The sequence below is a fragment of the Adiantum capillus-veneris genome, chromosome 25 (genome assembly GCF_014529385.1).
Source record: "Adiantum capillus-veneris isolate H3 chromosome 25, ASM1452938v2, whole genome shotgun sequence".
Taxonomy (NCBI): Eukaryota; Viridiplantae; Streptophyta; class Polypodiopsida; order Polypodiales; family Pteridaceae; genus Adiantum; species Adiantum capillus-veneris.
The window spans coordinates 17,427,476-17,448,074 of NC_140955.1; the positions used below are offsets into that span (position 1 = coordinate 17,427,476).

The following is a 20,599-nucleotide window of genomic DNA, read 5'->3' on the forward strand; positions in this document are numbered from 1 at the left end:
GTTGTGGATGTGCCATAGTGCACAATATTTACTTTTCATTGTATAGGTCTTGGGCTCATTTAGGAGTTCCAAAGTTGTATGAGTCTAAGCTAGAGAGCTCACTTTATCCCATAGTTGAAGGGTTTGAGGCCCAAAACTATAAAAGACCCCTATGCTTAATGAGAGCTCATTCTTGAGTGGTCCTTTTGAGAACTCTCTCTCTAGAGGAGGTCTTGATGGCCTAGCCTTTGAGCTTAATGCCCATGCTTAGAAGGCTAGTGCTAATCACATGTAATTAGTGTAATCCTCTCTTAATTAATATAGTCTTCATTATGTTGTCAATCATGTTTCTCTACTTTCCTTCATTGTTTTGAAGTGTTGATCTTCTCTAATCTAACTCTTACTTATGCTAAGCTACTCCGATTAGTGGAGTCCTTATCTAACTCTCTCGATTAAGCGGAGTGGGCGTACTCGTGATTGAGGGATTAATGGTGTGCTTGTGTGTGTGTAGGTTTAAGAAGCCTTGAGCTTAATTTGATTATGTGTGACTTGATTTGGACACCATGATTGGCATAGTTGGGGTGGCTGACTTGAATGCGATCTTGTGTTGCTTAATCATCAATGCATGTAATTAGAGTTGTGCTTAAGAGATTCCAAGATTAGTGTGTTTCACTTCGTTGCTTGATGTGTGTAGATGATTGCTTGAATTGATGCTTGATGTGCGATTAGCACTGGTTGATTTGGGATGATTTCTATTTGCATTGGAGGATGCACGCTCTTGAATCCTCTCCATCTTTGCACCCGATGACGCTCTCGCACATTCTTTGTGTGATGCCTCCAAGCCCTAGCCGGGTCATGCTCTCTCGCTCTGGATTGATAGATTTGTGGGAGATTGCCTATGCTATGGCGAGCCTCCAACACACGTATACACAGGCACATACATACTATACACATACATACGCATACGCACATGCACATGCATACGCATACACACATACATATGTATACGTATATGCATACACATACGCATACACATACACATAGACATAGGTATACGCAACACATACGTATATTCATACATATATGCACACGTATACGTACACGCATACAAATGCATACGTACACACACACATACACATACACACACGTATATGCATACATATATGCATACACATATGCATACATGTAACATTTAATGGTCTAATAACTTGTGTGTAGCGGAAATGAGCATGAACATAGTGGGCATTTCATTAGAATAGATTCCTAATGAGAATTACAAGAGTGCTTGGGTGGAGAGAGAAACAAAAGCATAACACCTAGTTAGATAGCATCAACAATACTTTCAAAAGAGAGAGAAATTAAGCTAATGACAACAGTTGAGGACCGGATTTGCATGGAGCCGGTCCCCCCTCCAAAAGGCTTTGTATTATGGTTTCTCCCATCAAGAGAGACATTGTACAATACAATTCTTTGTGTTCCTTCAAGACTAGCTAGTGCAATGAAGATGAAAGCTTCATGCACTAAGCAAAACACTTAGCAAACACAACTTGAATTATCCCCGTTCTCAGACCCAAGACCTCACACACCTTCGAAGATGGTGAGAGCTAGCAAGGTATGAGAGTAGATTGAGAGGAAGGAGTATCTTACGAGAAAGATGTACATCTCCTCACATAATCACTCATATTAGCATAGCTTTAGCTTAGTAATTAGCTTGGTAGAGGAGATGAGCATGCGTTGAAGCTTGGCTCTAGGTTGGATTTGCATCCACAAGCCAAAAGTGTGTCGATGTAGGCTTCTATCTCACAAGCTTGGAGTAGGTGATGAGCTCTCCATTAAAGCTTGGGAGGAGATAGTCTTCTCTTTCTTCGCACATGAGATTGTGTGAGTGTGTGTGTGATAATGCCTTGCAAAAATCAGCCCCCTCTCTCTCTTGGGCGAGCCCTCTTGCTATTTTCTCTTGCTGAGCCCTCATCCCCAAGTCAAGCCAATGACTATTAAGGAGCATAAGTGATAGCCTTCTGACATGTGTCCCCCTTTCCCCTTTTGTGAGAGATTTAGGTAATTAAATAATTAAACTAAACTCTCATTGGACCCCTTTTCCTCCTGGCCAATAGGAATCAGGCAAGCCATTGGGCTCCTGAATGCTCATTGGACCCCTTGTGAGACTGCCCAATAGTCTTCTAGGAGACTTAATTCTCATTGGTTTCTTTTATTAAATGTTTTTAAATTAATTAAACTAGATTTACTCTAGCTTAATTCTCATTGTCCACTTCAAGGGTCATCCAATAGAAACTGGGCACACCTTGTGGGCATCTGGCCTAGGGAGCTGACATGTGTCCTTCATTCCCTTTGTGTAAAGGGAGCCTGTGTGTGTGTGTGTGTGTGTGTGTGTGTGTGTGTGTGTGTGTGTGTGTGTGTGTGTGTGTGTGTGTGTGTGTGTGTGTGTGTGTGTGTGTGTGTGTGTGTGTGTGTGTGTGTGGCTTTCTCTCTCATCCCCTAGAAGAAGGGCTCGCCCCCTCCCATGTAGGGATATCTGTTGACTTTGGAGAGCACACAAAGCATCCAATTCCCCCTAAGCTTTAACCCTTTGGACACAACCTTTGAATTTTGGAACCTTAGCATTTTGAAAGTCTTAATGGGCTGAACCTTAGGGTCTTTTTAGCCCATTGTTGCACATGGCTCTTTTGCAGATGCCTCCCCCCTTTGGATCCCTATTTTCCCTCCTTTGGATCCCTACTATGGCCGGTCTGCTAGCTTAACCAATATTCTAGCCTTTTCTCCCCTGGCACTTCCCCACATTAAATGATCAGTTTAATATGAGAAAATCATTTAGGAGAATTAGATATTGATTATGATGACATTACCTCTCTCTTGAAATCATAGTCATCCTCGACTATGGTGTAGAGAAGAGAAAGCATATTCATGAGTCCTTTTCTTAGCGGGTAGAGGATCCCTATGTTACCCTATGACATCATTCCACAATGGATGACTAGTCCATTTGGCGCTTGAGAGCCTTAGGCTACCGCAAGCATGTCTGTACATTAGTCCTATCAATCTTCCATAGTAGAGTGACAAGCTCTACTTGGTGTTTGGGGGACGTCATCTCCGCAAACTTGATCCAAGCATGCATACTACTTCATTTTTGTGCACAATAAAGAAAAAGAGAGTCTTATAAGACAAAAAACTTTGTTCATTTTTTTAACATGTTGTACATTTGCTTACTCTTGGGAAGCATTGTAAGAATTGACAAGGTTTAGGTTATCCTTTAAATGTATGCCTTGCATCCATCTAGCATGTTCAAAAGGATAATTTTTAAACTTAATAAGATATCGTTGGATAGTCTTACCACCTCTTAATAGCTTGTCTTCATGTCGGAGAATGGACTCGGGCTGCAGCACCTCCTCTTGGTCCTCGATCTCCGGTGGGTCTTCAATAGTTGGTTCTTGAGGTGGCTCTCCTTTGTAAGGCTTTAATAGGCTCACATGGAAAGCATTGTGTATGAGCCAGTGATTGGGCAACCTGAGTTGATAGGCCATTTCATTGATTGGCCTAAGAATCTGTAAGGGACCATAGTACCTTTTTGCTAGTTTAGCATAGTACTTTTGGTGGCCCGTAGAATTCTTGCCCGTCGTGTGCCTTAATCGAGCCTTGGGAAACTTTAACAAGACCCAATCGTTTTCTTTAAAGGCTTGGGCTCTTCTGTGCTTGTCAGCAGCAGCCTTTTGCCTTTGCTGTGAGATAGAGATAACATCCTTAATCTTTTGAAAATATTCTTGTAGGTCTCAGCTATACTCATCTGCAGTGAAGATCTTCCCATGTACCTTAAGTAGAAAGGGACTTTTTGATCTCCCTCAATTACCTCGAAAGGTGCTTTTCCCATGGAAGTATGTACAGTGTTATTGTACGCATACTCCACTAAGGGTAAGTACTTCTCCCATTGGAATCTTGGATCTACTTCCATTACATAGGCTTTTAGTAGATCGAGAATGGTTAGGTTAGCTATTTCACTTTGGACATCCGTTTGTGGATGATAGGCCAAAGAGAAGTTTAGCCTTGTCCCTAAATTCTCAAAGAGACCCTTCCAAAAATTATTGGTCATTCTAGGATCTCTATCCGACACTATGGACATTGGCAAGCCATGGTACTTGAAAATTTGTGAAATAAAGAGGGTTGCCATTTGATGGGCTTTGATAGTCTTTTTGACAGGTATAAAATGAGCTTGTTTACTGAACCTGTCTACTATCGTCCATATTCCCGTATTCCCATGGATAGACTTAGGCAATCCAAAGATAAAATCCATGGATATGCTCTCCCATGGTGAATTAGGGATTGGCAAGGGTTGAAGCAATCCAAGTTGCTTCCCTCTATCAAATCTTGTCTTTTGGCATACCACACATTTAGAAACATACTCTTGTATGTTCACTTTCATGGTAGGCCAATAGAAATATGTCTCAATTCCCTTTAAGGTAGACTGAATCCCTCTATGCCCCGCATAAGGTGGAGCATGAGATTCATACATTACTTTCTCACGTAGTGAGTTAGTAACGAATAGTCTATTGCCATAGAGAAGATAACCATCTTGTAAGGTAAATGGTTCTTCTTTCTTCCCTAATGCAAGGGCTGAAATCACATCTCTAAAATCGGGATCAATAGCGTACTCATCTATCATTGAAGATAGATCATTGTGAGTTGCTATGGAAACCGCATTCACTCTCGACCGTCTTGAGAGTGCATCAGCTACTTGATTATGCTTGCCAGCAATGTGAGCAATATGAAAATGAAATTGCAAAAGGAACTTTGCCCACCTCATTTGTTTGTCGAAGAGCTTGGTCTGCGTCATGAAGTACTTAATGTAAAGAATGAGGATGCAATGGAGCTACACAAGACAAGCACAAAGTACACAGAGATGGAAAGCTTCTTCTTCTTCTTCACAGAAAAGAGAGTACAAAATGACTAAGTGCTAAAGCTGAAAAGTAGCACATATGTACATGCGGTCACTAAGTGTGAACTCGCTAGAAGCGTACTAGGCTGGCACTATAAGTGTAGTCCAGCTGTAGAATCACTGGCAGAGATCTTCCGTGTCGGTCACCTAACGCGCCAGTGAGTAAATGTCGTAAGCGGCCAAGACCCGTAGTGGATGCCAGCTCAAGGTGTAGAGCTCGACATCTCAACACTCCCCCTCGAGCTCTGCATGTCATAGAGTCCAAGCATAGTCCGGAAACGTCGAAGCTTCTCAGCTCCGAGGGCCTTGGTAAAGATATCCGCTATCTGCTCCTCTGTGGTGACGTAGACCAAGTAGATGTCGCCCTCCAACACTCGCTCTCGAACGTAGTGGTAATGGGCCTCTATGTGTTTGGTCCTAGCATGGAACACTGGGTTCCTAGCCAATTGCATGCTGCTGAGGTTGTCACAATGAATGACAATCTGCTGGTCCACCTGCACTCCCAAGTCCTCAAGTAATGTGCGTAGCCAAGCTACCTCGCACGCCGCAACTACTGCACCTCTGTACTCGGCCTCTGTGCTCGATAAAGCAACCGTAGGCTGCTTTTTGCTGCTCCAAGTAACAGTAGCACTCCCAAAAGAGAACATGAAGCCACTCGTAGATCTCCTATCAACAATGCTACCTGCCCAATCTGCATCTGTATACCCATACAATGCTAATGGTGCATCTGCTACATAGAACAATGCGTAGTCAAGAGTCCCTTGCACATACCTAAGTGTGCGTCGTACTCCATCCAAATGTGGCTTCCTTGGAAGCTGCATGAACTGACTCTCCAAGCCTACTGTGTAGCTCAAGTCTGGCCTCGTGATAGTCAAGTAGATTAGACTACCCACAATCTTCCTGTACATGTTGACATCCTCAACAACATCACCCTTCTCTGCACTCAGCTTTGCATTCACATACAAGGGAATAGAAATTGGCTTACAATCAGCCATACCATACTTTGACAACATGTCCAAAGCATACTGTCTCTGTGATAGCCATACACCCTCTGGAGTCCTGATCACCTCAATGCCAAGAAAGTAGCGCAACTCGCCTAAATCTTTCATTTCAAACTCCTGTTTGACAAGACCCTTCACATGGTCAATCTCCATAGCATTGTCACCAACAATAATAAGGTCATCTACATATATGGTAATGACCACAATCCCCACATCACTCTCACGTACATAGAGTGAATGATCAGCATGAGCTCTCCTAAAACCAATACTGACAAGATACTTGGCAATCCTGTCATACCATGCTCTAGAGCCCTGCTTCAAACCATACAAAGCTTTGAGAAGTCTGCATACATAATCTGGGTAACCTGGATCGACATAACCAGGTGGCTGATCCATATACACTTCCTCTTGCAACTCACCATTCAAGAAGGCATTCTTTACATCCATTTGATGCATAATCCATCCTCTAGATGCAGCCACTGCTATGACAGCTCTCACAGTCGTCATCTTTGCCACTGGAGCAAAGGTCTCCTCATAGTCTATGCCATATGTTTGTGCATAACCCTTTGCGACCAGCCTTTCCTTGTGACGCTCAATGTTACCATCAGCCTTATGCTTGGTTTTATACACCCATTTACAGCCAATAGCTTTCTTGCCACTTGGCAATGGCACCAACTCCCATGTGTGGTTTGCTTCCAATGCAGCCATCTCTTCATTCATTGCATCATCCCAATGCACATTTCCAACTGCATCCTCAAAACATGTGGGCTCCACATCATGTATCACCTTAGCCATGTAGGCTTGGTGATGCGCTAGATACCCATCATAAGTCAATTTCTGAACTGGATTTCTGACTCTATTAGATCTGCGCAGTCCTGGGTCACTCCTTTGTCCTCTAGCATCTTCTTGTACTTTCCTTACACCAGGTGTCCTGACAACCGGAATTCCAAATTCCTCATCAAGACTTTGTTCAAAACCATCTGAATCCATGTCTACATGTGAAAAACCTGATGATGCATCAACCATAAAGGGAGGTTCATCAACCTTTTCCTTTCCTTTTCGTGATACATTCCCTGTACCTATTGGTGGAGTAACCTGCGTACATAGTCTACCATTCCATGGTTTCTCAACAGAGCCACGAGAAGAGGACTCTTGTGGTCCACTCAAAACCTGTGGCTATGGCCTCACATTTTGTACAACCACATCATCTTTTACATCAGCCCCAATAGTGCCATGTGCATTACTGTACCAGCTGCTCATCTCATCAAAGACTACATCTCTGCTCACTCGTAATTCTCGTGTAGTAGGATTGTAGCACCTGTACCCCTTTTGTTCAAGGGAATATCCCACAAGAATACATTTCTCTGCTTTAGGATCCAATTTCCTACGCAACTCATCTGGTACATGCACGTAAGCTATGCAGCCAAACACTTTCAAGTGTGCCAAATCAGGCTTTGTAACTGTAAACTTTTCCTCAGGTGTTACATCATGCACTGCAGCTGTAGATGTCCTGTTCATAATGTACACAGCTGTATTTACGGCTTCAGCCCAAAAATGATGAGGCATGTTCTTCTCATTCATCAATGCACGTGCAACCTCTGCAATGTGCCTGTTTTTTTTTTCTGCGACCCCATTCTGTTGTGGAGTATATCTGCATGTAAACTGCCTGCGTATACCATGCATTCGCAAAAAATTTGAAAAATCATTGAAGAAGTACTATGCCCCTCCATCTGACCTCAATGTCTTGATTTGCATATCTGTCTCCTTCTCAATCATGACTTTGAAGTCTTGAAAGTGACCAAACACTTCACTTTTGTTAGGCATGCAGTAGACCCATACTTTCCTTGTATGGTCATCAATGAAAGAGACATAATACCTGCAACCATGTATACTTGCAGTATCGGTTGGACCCCAGACATCTGTGTGCACCACCTCAAGTGGCTTTTTACATACATTGCGCTCATGTGGAAATGAGCCCTTTGACTGTTTTCCGAACTGGCATGCTGCACACACTTTATGCATACCATCCACCTTGAATCTGGGCAAACCTTTTACAATCTGTTTTGATTGCATGCTGCGCAATCTCTGCTCATTGACATGGCCAATGCGTTTGTGCTAAATGTCAACATCAGCCACAACACCTGTGCCCTGTGCAAATAATGCAACTTTTACCTCAGGCATGTCTACATTCAGTGCAACATGAATCCAAAGAAGAATGGACGAAGAGCATGCAAGTGGAGATGGACTCACTACATCGCAACCAAACATGGGAGTTGGTTGAGTTGCCTAAAGGTAAGCGGGCACTTCAAAACAAATGGGTGTACAAGCTAAAGGAAGAAGAAGGTGGGAAGAAAAGGTACAAGTCTAGGCTTGTGGTAAAAGGTTTTTCTCAAAAGAAAGGTATTGACTTCAATGAAATATTTTCTCCTGTTGTAAAAATGAACTCAATTAGGCTTGTCTTAAGCCTTGTGGATGCTCATGATCTAAATCTCGAGCAAATGGATGTAAATACGGCATTCCCTCACGGTGACTTAGAGGAGGAAATCTACATGCTTCAACCAAAGGGGTATGAAGTAAAAGGTAAGGAGAAAATGGTTTGTAGATTAAAGAAGAGCTTGTATGGTTTAAAGCAAGCATCAAGACAATGGTACTTGTACGTAAACATTCTGCCCACACATTTGCCCTCTGTGATCAACTTACAGCCATTCTGGAAATCTTCTACATAACAGCCATTTGGATTGAAGCGAACCTGCAAACCCTGCTCAACCATTTGTCCAACAGAAACAAGATTCTTTGTAATGTTTGGGACATGAAGTACATCTGCTAAGTACTTTGATTTCCCACTCTTCGTATTTAGAGGTATGTCCCCTACATGAGCAATGGGGTGAACTGTGTCATCTCCTGTCTGCACATAGCCTGACACATCTGGTTTGCGCATATCTCTAAACCACTCTCCACGAGACTTCATGTGATTAGAGGCACCTGAATCCACATACCAAACATCATATTGGGTGGAATTCTCTGCAGTCATTGTATTCATTACATGCTGCATAACAAACATGCACTCGTTTTTGCTGTCATCTGCATCTCTGCTAGTAGATGCATAGTTGCCCTGTTCTCTCTTTCCACTTGCTTTTCCCTTTGGACAGTCACGTGACATGTGACCTCTTTCACCACAAGTCCAACATTCTCTGCTATCTGGAGTATGTTGCTGCCTGCTTGATCCTGCACCACGACCTCTTTGCTCCCCCTGCCTTGAGACTGGTTTCCCCTGCCACCTGTATTGTTTTGATTTGATTGACCTTCCATAAATTGGCCCCTGCAACCCCTTGGGCCTCGACCACGACCTCTACCTCTACCTCTGTTGGAGTTAGAATAGAAGGCTTGTTCAGAATTATTTCTGCCATGAGAAGAAGATGTGTCAAGGTTCTTCTCCTCAAGAATAAGCATAGAAATCAAATCTTGGAACATGGGGATGTCGTCTCTTGTATTCATGGAAGACCTAAAATGTACATACTCATCTCCTAGACCATCCAAGCATGCACGGACAATGTCATCGTCTTCCACTGAGACTTTAATAGATCCAAGAGCCTCAATGATACTCTTGATCTTCAAGGCATAATCATTGATTGAGAGGTTGTTCCTTTTAACCTGATTTAGCTCCGACTTTAGTTGAAGCTTCCTGGCCTTGGTGTTCACCTCGAACACTCTGCCTAAGTTTCTCCATGCAATGGCGGGGGTTTCAGCATCCTGTAGATAGCCCATCATGCCATCTGTGATGCTCATAGAAATCCAATACATCACTTTGCTCTGGCCTTGTTGCCAGTCCCTCAAAGCTTTCCTTTGTTCTGCTGTAGCATTTGCCTCGGGAATCTCTGGTTCCTTTTCATTGTCTCCTTCTACATAGTCCCAATAACCTTTTCCTTTTAGGAAATTTGTTATTCTGAACTTCCATGCAGGGTAGTTATTTTTCTCAAGCTTCTCAGTAACAATCTGACTGAAACCGTCAGACATCTTGAAGCACTAAAACAAAATAGCTGCAATCTACAAAAACCTGCAAATCTGCTGAACCTGCTATCGTGGTACCTATAACGCTTTCTACACTCAACGAGTGTCCACAATCAAGCGTACATACAACCACTGTACTTGTACAGTAAATCTCTGTATACTACACTTTGGAGACCTGTTCAGAAACTAGTGCGACCTGTTCAGAAAATTTGGAGACCTGTTCAGAAACTTCGTCGTGGATTGTGAACGAAGGGATTGTGATGCTCTTGCTCTCTTAGCCTCTCTTGCCTGCACCAGGCTCTGATACCATGTAAAGAATGAGGATGCAAGAGAGCTACACAAGACAAGCACAAAGCACACAGAGATGGAAAGCTTCTTCTTCTTCTTCACAGAAAAGAGAGTACAAAATGACTAAGTGCTAAAGCTGAAAAGTAGCACATATGTACATGCGGTCACTAAGTGTGAACTCGCTAGAAGCGTACTAGGCTGGCACTATAAGTGTAGTCCAGCTGTAGAATCACTGGCAAAGATCTTCTGTGTCGGTCACGTAACGCGCCAGTGAGTAAATGCCGTAAGCGGCCAAGACCCGTAGTGGATGCCAGCTCAAGGTGTAGAGCTCTACATCTCAACACTTAAGACTTTGGTGATCCGTTCACAGAATGAAAGGAGTCCCCAATAAATAGTGCTTCCATGAGTCTAAGCCATGTAGAACTGCAAGGAGTTCCTTTTCATATATGCCTAGAGCTTGCTCAACAGGGTCGAGCCTTCGACTCTCATAGCCTATTGCATGCCCTTCTTGGAGTAAAACACCTCCAAGGCAATCAGCACAAGCATCACATTGGACCTCAAATGGTTTTGAGAGATCCGGTAGTGTAAGCACAGGTTGAGAGATAAGCTTTTCGAAAGCATTGTTCTCCTTAGCAGACCATGTATACCTAACTCTTTTCTTTGTTAGGTCATGTAATGGTCCCGCAATTTGTGAGAACTTTTCTATGAAGCGTCTATAGTATGCACACATACCTATAAAGATTCTTAGTTCATGAAGATTCCCTGGTTTATGCCATCCTTTTATTACCTCTAACTTAGATGGATCCATTTGGATGCCATCTTGAGAGATAATATGACCTAAATACTGAATCTCTTGCAAGAAAAATTCACTTTTCTTTCGATTAACATAAAGTTTATTCTCTCTTAAAACATGAAATATTACCTGGAGGTGTTGCTTGTGTTCCTCCAATGAATTAGAGTAGATGATAATATCATCAAAGAACACTCCAGTGAAGGTTCGATGAGGCCTGAACAGTTTCTCCGTCAAGCGGTTGAATGTGGCTGGTGCATTGGTCAAGCCAAAAGGCATGACAATGTATTCATAAAGACCAAATGTGGTGCGAAATGCGGTCTTTGCAATGTCTTGATCAACTATCCTTATTTGATGATAGCCACGTTTTAGGTCAATCCTATTGAAGTAGGTCGATCCTTGTAGCTTATCAAATAGGTCTTCTACCCGTGGAACGGGAAATCTATTCTGGATAGCGATCCTATTTAGTGTTGTATAGTCGACACACATACGATATGTGACGTCTTTCTTTTTCACTAATAGCACAGGTGAGCAAAATGGAGATGAGCTTGGCCTTACCATACCCTTCTCAACTAACTCATGCACTTGCCGCATAATCTCCTCTTGTTGACCTTGAGAAACTCTATAAGGAGTTCTGTTAGGCGGTGAACTTCCTGGAAGAAGTTCGATTGCATGGTCATCATTACCTCGTTTAGGAGGTAGCTCACAAGGGATGGCGTCAATAAAAACATCTTGAAACCCCTTGAGAAAATTGGATAACTCTAATTCCTTTTGGTTGCTTTTATTTTCTTTTGCTAAAGCATTAGGTTCATTTTGAGAGTCTTTAACAAAAATCATGTACACGGAAATAGAGTTGTTTATTGACTTGTTCAAAGCTGGTGTATGTACAATGGGGATAGTGTTACCCATTTCCTTAGCATCTATATACATGTCTTTTTCCCTGAACTTAAAGGAGATTCTCCTTTCAGGAAATTTAACATCGGCAGCCAGGCGGTCAAACCATGGTGCCCCTAGGATTACATCCTCATGCTTGAGAGGAGAGATAAAGAAGTCCTCTTTGTCCACATAGCCTTGGACATGAAGCCTCAATTTCCCCATTAAGGGAGTGACTGAAGCTTCTTGCCCCTTACAATAATGCTCAAGCTCTTCAGGAGAGAGTTTATTCTTACCTTTGTAAACTCCCTTCTCTTTAGCTTTGTTGGAGTTGCCCTTAGGAGAATTTTCGACATTGTCCTTCCCCTTAGGCTCATTGGAACCCTTGTTTTCCGGGGGCTTATTATTTCTTTTAGCCCCCGTTTGGAAATTGATTCGGGAGGCCACCATAGTATGGTGTATTACCGCCGATATGGTACGTGGCCTTTGGGAGTTGACATACTCCGCCATTTCTTCGGTTAAGCCCGCACAAAATTGTTGCTTTTTCTTTCCAAAATCCAACTTTTTAAAGACAGTGGCTTTGAGTTGTACGTCCCAAAACATGTCTACATATTTGTGGATGGATTCATTGGGAGAGAGCTTTAAGCTTCGCCATTCGGTGAGTACTTTGTCTTTGGCATCGGTGGCCAAAAACTGCTTCATAATGGAAGCTCTTAAAGCTTTCCATGTTCGTGGAGCTTCACCGTTGGCTCGTAGGCTAGACCACCATTGCCTAGCGGACTTTTGAAAGTGCATAGCTACATGGTGTAGCTTAGAGGACTCCGTGAAGCCCTCATCTCCAAACGCCGCATCGAACTGTTGGATAAAGGCCAAAAATTTGTCGTTAGCACCAAAGGTACCATCATAGGTAAGGAAAGAGATGCTCTTCCCTCCCTCTTTGAATTTCTTCAACTTGGACGACCTCTTCCATGCGGCATAGGATTTCCTATGGCCTCTTCTTTTTGATGGTTCAAAGATTGCACCATCACTTTCTTCAGAAGGTGAAGAATTTGAAGAATGTGGAGAAGAGGGTGACCTCTTTCTCGCCTTTTTCTTGTCTTGATCTTCGTTGTCTTCACCATCACTTTCATAAGAGGAAGAGGATGAAGAAGATGGAGAAGAGGGTGTCCTCTTTCTCGCCTTTTTCTTCTCTTGCTTTTTATCATCCCTCTTTGAATTATGTCATGGAGAAGAGTGTGATGGTCTTCTCCGCTTTGGTGGTGATGGAGATCGTTTAGCCCGCCGTCTTCGTGGAGCCATCTCCGCCAAGGTGGCGGGAGACTTGCTTCTTTCTCGTTCCTTCGGTGGAGGCTCTTGAGTTCCCCTTTGGGAAGGAGATGCATCATCAAGAAGTAAATTCTTGAGCCCTTCATATGGATTCTCTTCTTCTTCCCAAATCGGAGAGAGACCTCTTTTGGTAGTCTCACTAGGAGGCTTCTTAGGTGCTCTCTCGTCATGTTGATGAGCTTGGAGAATCCCGTGAGCACGGAGCTGCCGTTGCACTTCACTTTGGAAAGATGGATTGCCCATGGCTTGTTGAAGCCTAGAAACAAGATAGTTAACAAGCATTGAAGCATCATTAGTAGCTTGCTCATGAGCAAAATCAAAGTTATCAACATTAATTTCACTCTCTTTACTATTGTCAGCCATTCTAACAAATTTTAGGTGTAAACTTTTTAGGTGTACTTTGGCACTTCAGGCCCTAGTTGCTACTCCTCTTTACCCCTTTAGAAAAAGCACTCAAGCTACTGTACCCGCGGCTCGAATACCATTAATTGCAAGGAATAGAAGAGAGGGTCTTTCGACACCAAGACAGCACCGGGTCCTGTCAAGCTTCTTATAGCTCAATAGTGGTTAAGCCATAGGCAAGCCCCGTAGGAATCCACTATTAAGACCATAGCTCTCGACGGTGATGCCCCGTTAACTACACGAAGGCAAGCGCACTGCAAGGCTGAAAAATCTCTATTCTACTTACTCACAGGCAATTAATAATACCAACCATTTGTAGTTAGCTTGAGGACCTCCCTTCTTGAGCAATAAAGAGAAACCTTGTGCTCTGATACCAATGTAACATTTAATGGTCTAATAACTTGTGTGTAGCGGAAATGAGCATGAACATAGTGGGCATTTCATTAGAATAGATTCCTAATGAGAATTACAAGAGTGCTTGGGTGGAGAGAGTAACAAAAAGCATAACACCTAGTTAGATAGCATCAACAATACTTTCAAAAGAGAGAGAAATTAAGCTAATGACAACAGTTGAGGACCGGATTTGCATGGAGCCGGTCCCCCCTCCAAAAGGCTTTGTATTATGGTTTTTCCCATCAAGAGAGACATTGTACAATACAATTCTTTGTGTTCCTTCAAGACTAGCTAGTGCAATGAAGATGAAAGCTTCATGCACTAAGCAAAACACTTAGCAAACACAACTTGAATTATCCCCGTTCTCAGACCCAAGACCTCACACACCTTCAAAGATGGTGAGAGCTAGCAGGGTATGAGAGTAGATTGAGAGGAAGAAGGAGTATCTTACGAGAAAGATGTACATCTCCTCGCATAATCACTCACATTAGCATAGCTTTAGCTTAGTAATTAGCTTGGTAGAGGAGATGAGCATGCATTGAAGCTTGGCTCCTGGTTGGATTTGCATCCACAAGCCAAGAGTGTGTAGATGTAGGCTTCTATCTCACAAGCTTGGAGTAGGTGATGAGCTCTCCATTAAAGCTTGGGAAGAGATAGTCTTCTCTTTATTCACACATGATATTGTGTGAGTGTGTGTGTGATAATGCCTTGCAAAAATCAGCCCCCTCTCTCTCTTGGGCGAGCCCTCTTGCTATTTTCTCTTGCTGAGCCCTCATCCCCAAGTCAAGCCAATGACTATTAAGCAGCATAAGTTATAGCCTTCTGACATGTGTCCCCCTTTCCCCTTTTGTGAGAGCTTTAGGTAATTAAATAATTAAACTAAACTCTCATTGGACCCCTTTGCCTCCTGGACAATAGGAATCAGGCAAGCCATTGGGCTCCTGAATGCTCATTGGACCCCTTGTGAGACTGCCCAATAGTCTTCTAGGAGACTTAATTCTCATTGGTTTCTTTTATTAAATGTTTTTAAATTAATTAAACTAGATTTACTCTAGCTTAATTCTCATTGGTCCACTTCAAGGGTCATCCAATAGAAATTGGGCACACCTTCTGGGCATCTGGCCTAGGGAGCTGACATGTGTCCCTCATTCCCTTTGTGTAAAAGGAGCCTGTGTGTGTGTGTGGCTTTGTCTCTCATCCCCTAGAAGAAGGGCTCACCCCCTCCCATGCAGGGATATCTGTTGACTTTGGAGAGCACACAAAGCATCCAATCCCCCCTAAGCTTTAACCCTTTGGACACAACCTTTGAATTTTGGAACCTTAGCATTTTGGAAGTCTTAATGGGCTGAACCTTAGGGTCTTTTTAGCCCATTGTTGCACATGGCTCTTTTGCAGATGGCCCCCTCTTTGGATCCCTATTTTCCCTCCTTTGGATCCCTACTGTGGCCGGTCTGCTAGCTTAACCAATATTCTAGCCTTTTCTCCCCTTGCACTTTCCCACATTAAATGATCAGTTTAATATGAGAAAATCATTTAGGAGAATTAGATATTGATTATTATGAAAATACAGATACACACATACATATGCACATGCATATGCACACACACATGTACACGTATACTATACACGCATACACATACACATGTACACATATACTATACACGCATACACATACGTATACATATATGTATACACATATGTATATGCACATGCATACGTATACACTCATATGTATATGCACACACATACATATATGCACACGTATATGCTCCCATATGTCGCATACGCTCACACATCCATACACATATGTATATATACACACATACACATACAGACACATACGTATACGTATACACATACACACATGTATACGCATATATATATGCACACACATACCTATACGTATATGCACACACATATATATATGCACACACATAACTATACGTATATGCACACACATACGCATACACACATGCGCACGCATACCGCACACATATACACATATGCATTTATACACATAGGTAGACGTATACCACACACGCATATGCATGTCGCATGTTGCATACGCTCCCGCATGTCGCATACACTCACACATGCCGCATACCACATACCGTACAAACACATACACACACACACATACACGACTACGCACACATACTCGACGCACACATGTTGTTCAATTACAGATATGGCATCCAGTGATCCTTGGGATCCACCCACCCCAAGACCTGGTATGGTAACACATGTGCTTACTCCAGAGGAGATGGAGATGGTGGAGCGTCTCTCACAGTAGCGATATTTGCAGTGGGCTGCGTCTTCATCTCCTCTTCCTTCTGGCACTCCCGCTACACCACAGACAATCGCACCTTCACGTAACATCTCACGATCTTCTTCATGGAGATATGAGACTTCCAAGACGGGGTCTCGTAGCCGCTCTTGTGGCTCGAGCGGGGGTTGTTGTGGAGGTGCAGCTGATGGTGTTGTGCATAGCACAGCGCCCTCCCTAGCTCGCTCCACACATCGTCGCTTAAACCCTTGTCCCACACATACAAGACACTCTTACTTATGCGAGGTAGATGGTTCTGTCGTCCGTAATGCAGAGGGAGAGCACCTTGAGATTCTCATGAGAGACATCACTTGGAATGCCTTCCGTCACGATCTCTTGACAAATTGGAAATCCATTCCAAAGGAGAGGAAGGAATATGTGCTTGCCGCTCTCCATGATGAGTTTCCACAACCCAATCATGATGTGTGCTTCAACAACGCTATTATGATGCGTAGCATAGGGGTATTACTACATTGTCGCTCGGAGGTGCATGATGCATACAAAGAGGACAGAAATCAACCCAATTGGGTTGATAATGAGATGTGGGGAAGGATCAAGGCGGAGAGGGATGGTAACCCTCAATTATTTCAACAACAAGTGGATGCGGGCACATAGCAAAGTAGCAGCAGCACCTCGCACCTTGGGAGTGGAGGGATGGATGCCATAAAGAGAGATTTTGTAAGTATTATTTTACATTGATTTGATGATATTTTGTAAGTTAATGTGTGTCATTAATGTCATGGTTTAAGGGTTGTTTTCTCAATGTTTTTCATTTGGAGTGAGGGGAGTTTGGTCGACTCGATTAGAGAAGGACTACGTGAGCTCTCATGGCTCATATCCAAGGACGTTCTATGTCATGTATATGAAATTTCTCATTAAGGTTGCACGATTTTTTTTATGTGCAGGGAGTGTCACCATCCCCATTGCGTGAGGATGAGCTTTCCAATTAGGGACTCGGTGATGTCCCTACATCATTTTATTTTGTAATATTCCTCCATCTATCATATGATGTTGCATCTTTTACATGCAACAATATGTAATCACAAAATTATCAATACAATTGCATTATGTTATGGCATTTGTTTGTTATGGTCTCTCAAGACACTTTTTGTTTTAATGTTATGGTATTGTTTTTGTTTTATTATGTTATGGAATCTCTTTGTTATGGTCTCTCAAGACACTTGTTGTTTAATGCTATGGTATTTTACATTATGGCGTGACTATTGATTATGTTATGCTCAGTATAACCTTTACGCCGCACCCTTACAAGAGTGTATTTGGGCAAAGTGTGGCATATTGTAGTTTGGGGTTTCCATACTACAATATACCCTACTTCTCCTAAAAAAAAATTCTGCGCAGATCCGGTTTAACCCCCGATAACTTTTACTGCAGACCCCTGGTATAGACCACATTATAATCCTCACGATAAAACCCCAGGTAATGTCACCGAAATTACCGAGGGTTTTACTAGAATTATCATACCAGGGGTTTTACCAGCGGTATTACCAGGATCGTGGCTTTTTTTTGGCAAAAATAATTGTAAGTGTATTTGCCCCGGTGTTACCCCCGGTACACTCCCAATCCCTTGTAGGGTTTGTTTGTTGAAAAAATATCTATGAAGCAAAAAAATTAATTATGAAATTATCATGAGCTCATATAACCTAGCTATTTATAGATTTTATAACTTCTATTATGTATCTTGTAATCAATTAAATTTCTCACTTGCTTTGTTTGAAGATATTTATCTTCGTACTTGTTTTGCTCATGAAATTGGATAATTTTTTGGACCTTTTTTGTAGTGTTATATTATCCTCATTTGATTTTGGTGTCATGTGATGATCTTCAAAATATTTCTTGATAATATGTCCCATTTTTTTTTATATTTTTGTGATCAACACAAATGGCTATGATCTACATTTGAGCAAGCTTTTCTTCCTACATCTCCAGACAACTGGTTAGAGCAGGATGACCAGGTTAGACCATGTTCAGTATTGTTTATTTTCCATGTTTATACATTTACATTGGAAACTAATGCTTTTGTGCAAAGCAAAGTTCTTTGACAATTTTATATGAAGCAAGGCTTCTCCCTTGTGCCAAGGTACTGCCCGATGACTTGGAATCATGGGCAGTGGCACACAAGTTTGAAAAACTGTCAAAATAGGGAATATCATCTCACAGAATCCCTACCAGTTTAGAATGTGCAAGGCACTAATGGTTTTGGCTCTCACGTTTGAGGCCATCACGCTCGCCAAGGGATTTAAAATCTATATGCAAGGCATGCTAACCAGGTGGCATGAATTCCACCGCTTCAGAGATTACGCTTCCGCTATCATACCAGACACTCTGTCAGGGACAAACTAAGTTCTGGATTGTTTAAATTTTTGGTTGCTATCAACGCACAATACCACTAAATGGAACATAAATCTAGGACTTATTTCACAGGTAAAGTGCCATATTACGTCATTTCACGACCCCGTACATGGTAAGTGGGTCAAGGTATGGCTTGTGTTTTCTGTTCCCTCTCTCGATGAGAGTGTTATACAGGAAAATTGTTGCATGCTTATAGGATAAGTTGCCAGTCAGTCATAAGATGCGTGAGAGCACACAGATTGAGCACACCATATACAAACTCGTCACTTAAGGAAATTTCCTCAGCCCAGTATTTTCTCTTTCTCTTTCTTATTTCTCTCCATGAATAATGAAAACTTTCTATGCAGTTTTTGATACATTTTTTGATTGGGAGTCAGCATGAGCCAAGGTGATTTAACTCTCAACTAGAAATTGGGCAAGACACCCTCTACATTAGTCTTCATTGTTTTGTTGATTGAACACTAATGGCCATAAGGGCTATGATCCACACATGCTGACTAAGAGTCATTGTCAGATCTCGGGTATGACCCAATGGTTGGCATTCCTTGGGGGATTGTTCTTAAGATCGAACAGATCTACCCACTAGACAAGCAAGAATCTTGTCATTCCAGAGGTTTATGGTGTCATTTTTGCACGACATAGTTTCAGTGCGACACTCGAGTCGAGTATTTCATAACCACAAACTCAACTCGGCTGATTTCTACCACGGATTTTAGATGGAACATACCGTTGCGACAGCATGGCTATCCATAAAAGCTAGACTTTCCACTTGTGTGGATCTCCTACTCTCTCTATAGCACTACGAGTGTCTATGGACGCATTGTTCTGGGGAAAGACACCACGGGTGCTTACTAAATCACTCCATACTCATGGGGGATCACAATTGATCTATTCTCGTTATACTTTCAAGGAAAGAAGTCCGCACTATACCACGTGGTAGTAGACGAATTCACCTTCTCGAGTTGATTCCAAATCATTCTGTACACGGTTGACTATGTTGGTTAGCGTTACCTACTAATCGAGCAGTTTCTACAAAGGGTTTGACTCTGTAGATTCTAATCAAAGGGTTTGGATTACAACCGCAACACCCAGTGTTTCTAGTGCAATGTTGCTTGTTTTTTCACACGTGGATGACGTGTTTCTCTGTATTTGAATATGGGTAAGTGATCATTCAGTTCAATCTCCAGGTACGCATCTATTGGTTTGGTGTTATTCCAGTTTTTAGTATGCATTGCTTGATTTTTTCAAGTCATTTAAATATGCTTGAATATTTCAGAGCCATGCCAACGGCATGTCAAAACACGTATTTTGGGTAGTAGTGTCCAATGTACGTTATGCTATTATGAATCCACTTGTAGGATTCGATTTGGCACATGTTGTCACATGAGATACAACATGGTCTAGGGATTCAAGGAGTTCGGTTTAGCCAGTGTGGAGCAATGAATGAGGATCCCTCTCACTCTTTTCTCGCAGAGTGTTTAGAGTTACTTCCACACACAAGTACATATTGTACTTGACGGATGTTCTTTTTTATACATCCTCACATGAGACATATTCCACATGTGGAGAATATGAGTCTCTGGACTGACACTGGCGCCATTATTTCAATTATGTGTCACAACAAAGTCCAACTAGGTGTTGGTCAAATTTGTTTTCTAGACCATTTTCAGCACGACGTATCATGAGCAATTTTAGTGGTCAAAAATTGTCGGATACGTAGAATGACTTGTTCACGTACAAGTACTAGTAAAAACATTACAGATGGTTGTTTATGCATATAGCAAGGCTCTAAGTTGTTAATGAAAAAGTTTCATTGTTTGTACCTAGAAGTGATCAATGTTTCACCTTCTATTATGGTTCAGACGTTTCAGCAAGGCTGGCACAAGATTGCAACTGAAAG

General features: G+C 42.2%; 1 protein-coding gene across 1 annotated transcript; it reads left to right on the forward strand.

Annotated features, from left to right (window-relative positions):
- Window positions 1-16,191: 16,191 nt before the first annotated feature.
- LOC147424494 (uncharacterized) lies at window positions 16,192-16,944 on the forward strand. The gene is made up of 2 exons (XM_086500470.1): window positions 16,192-16,239; window positions 16,309-16,944. Exons 1-2 carry the CDS (start codon window positions 16,192-16,194, stop codon window positions 16,942-16,944), a joined length of 684 nt encoding a protein of 227 aa, XP_086356596.1.
- Window positions 16,945-20,599: the final 3,655 nt, after the last annotated feature.

What these genes read in the sequence shown, in the direction of transcription:
- LOC147424494 (XM_086500470.1), top strand. Translation starts at nt 16,192, where the DNA reads ATGGCATCCAGTGATCCTTGGGATCCACCCACCCCAAGACCTGGTATG. An exon ending in CCACCCCAAGACCTGGTATG is followed by an intron (nt 16,240 to 16,308) that starts GTAACACATGTG and finishes CGATATTTGCAG; the next exon opens with TGGGCTGCGTCTTCATCTCC.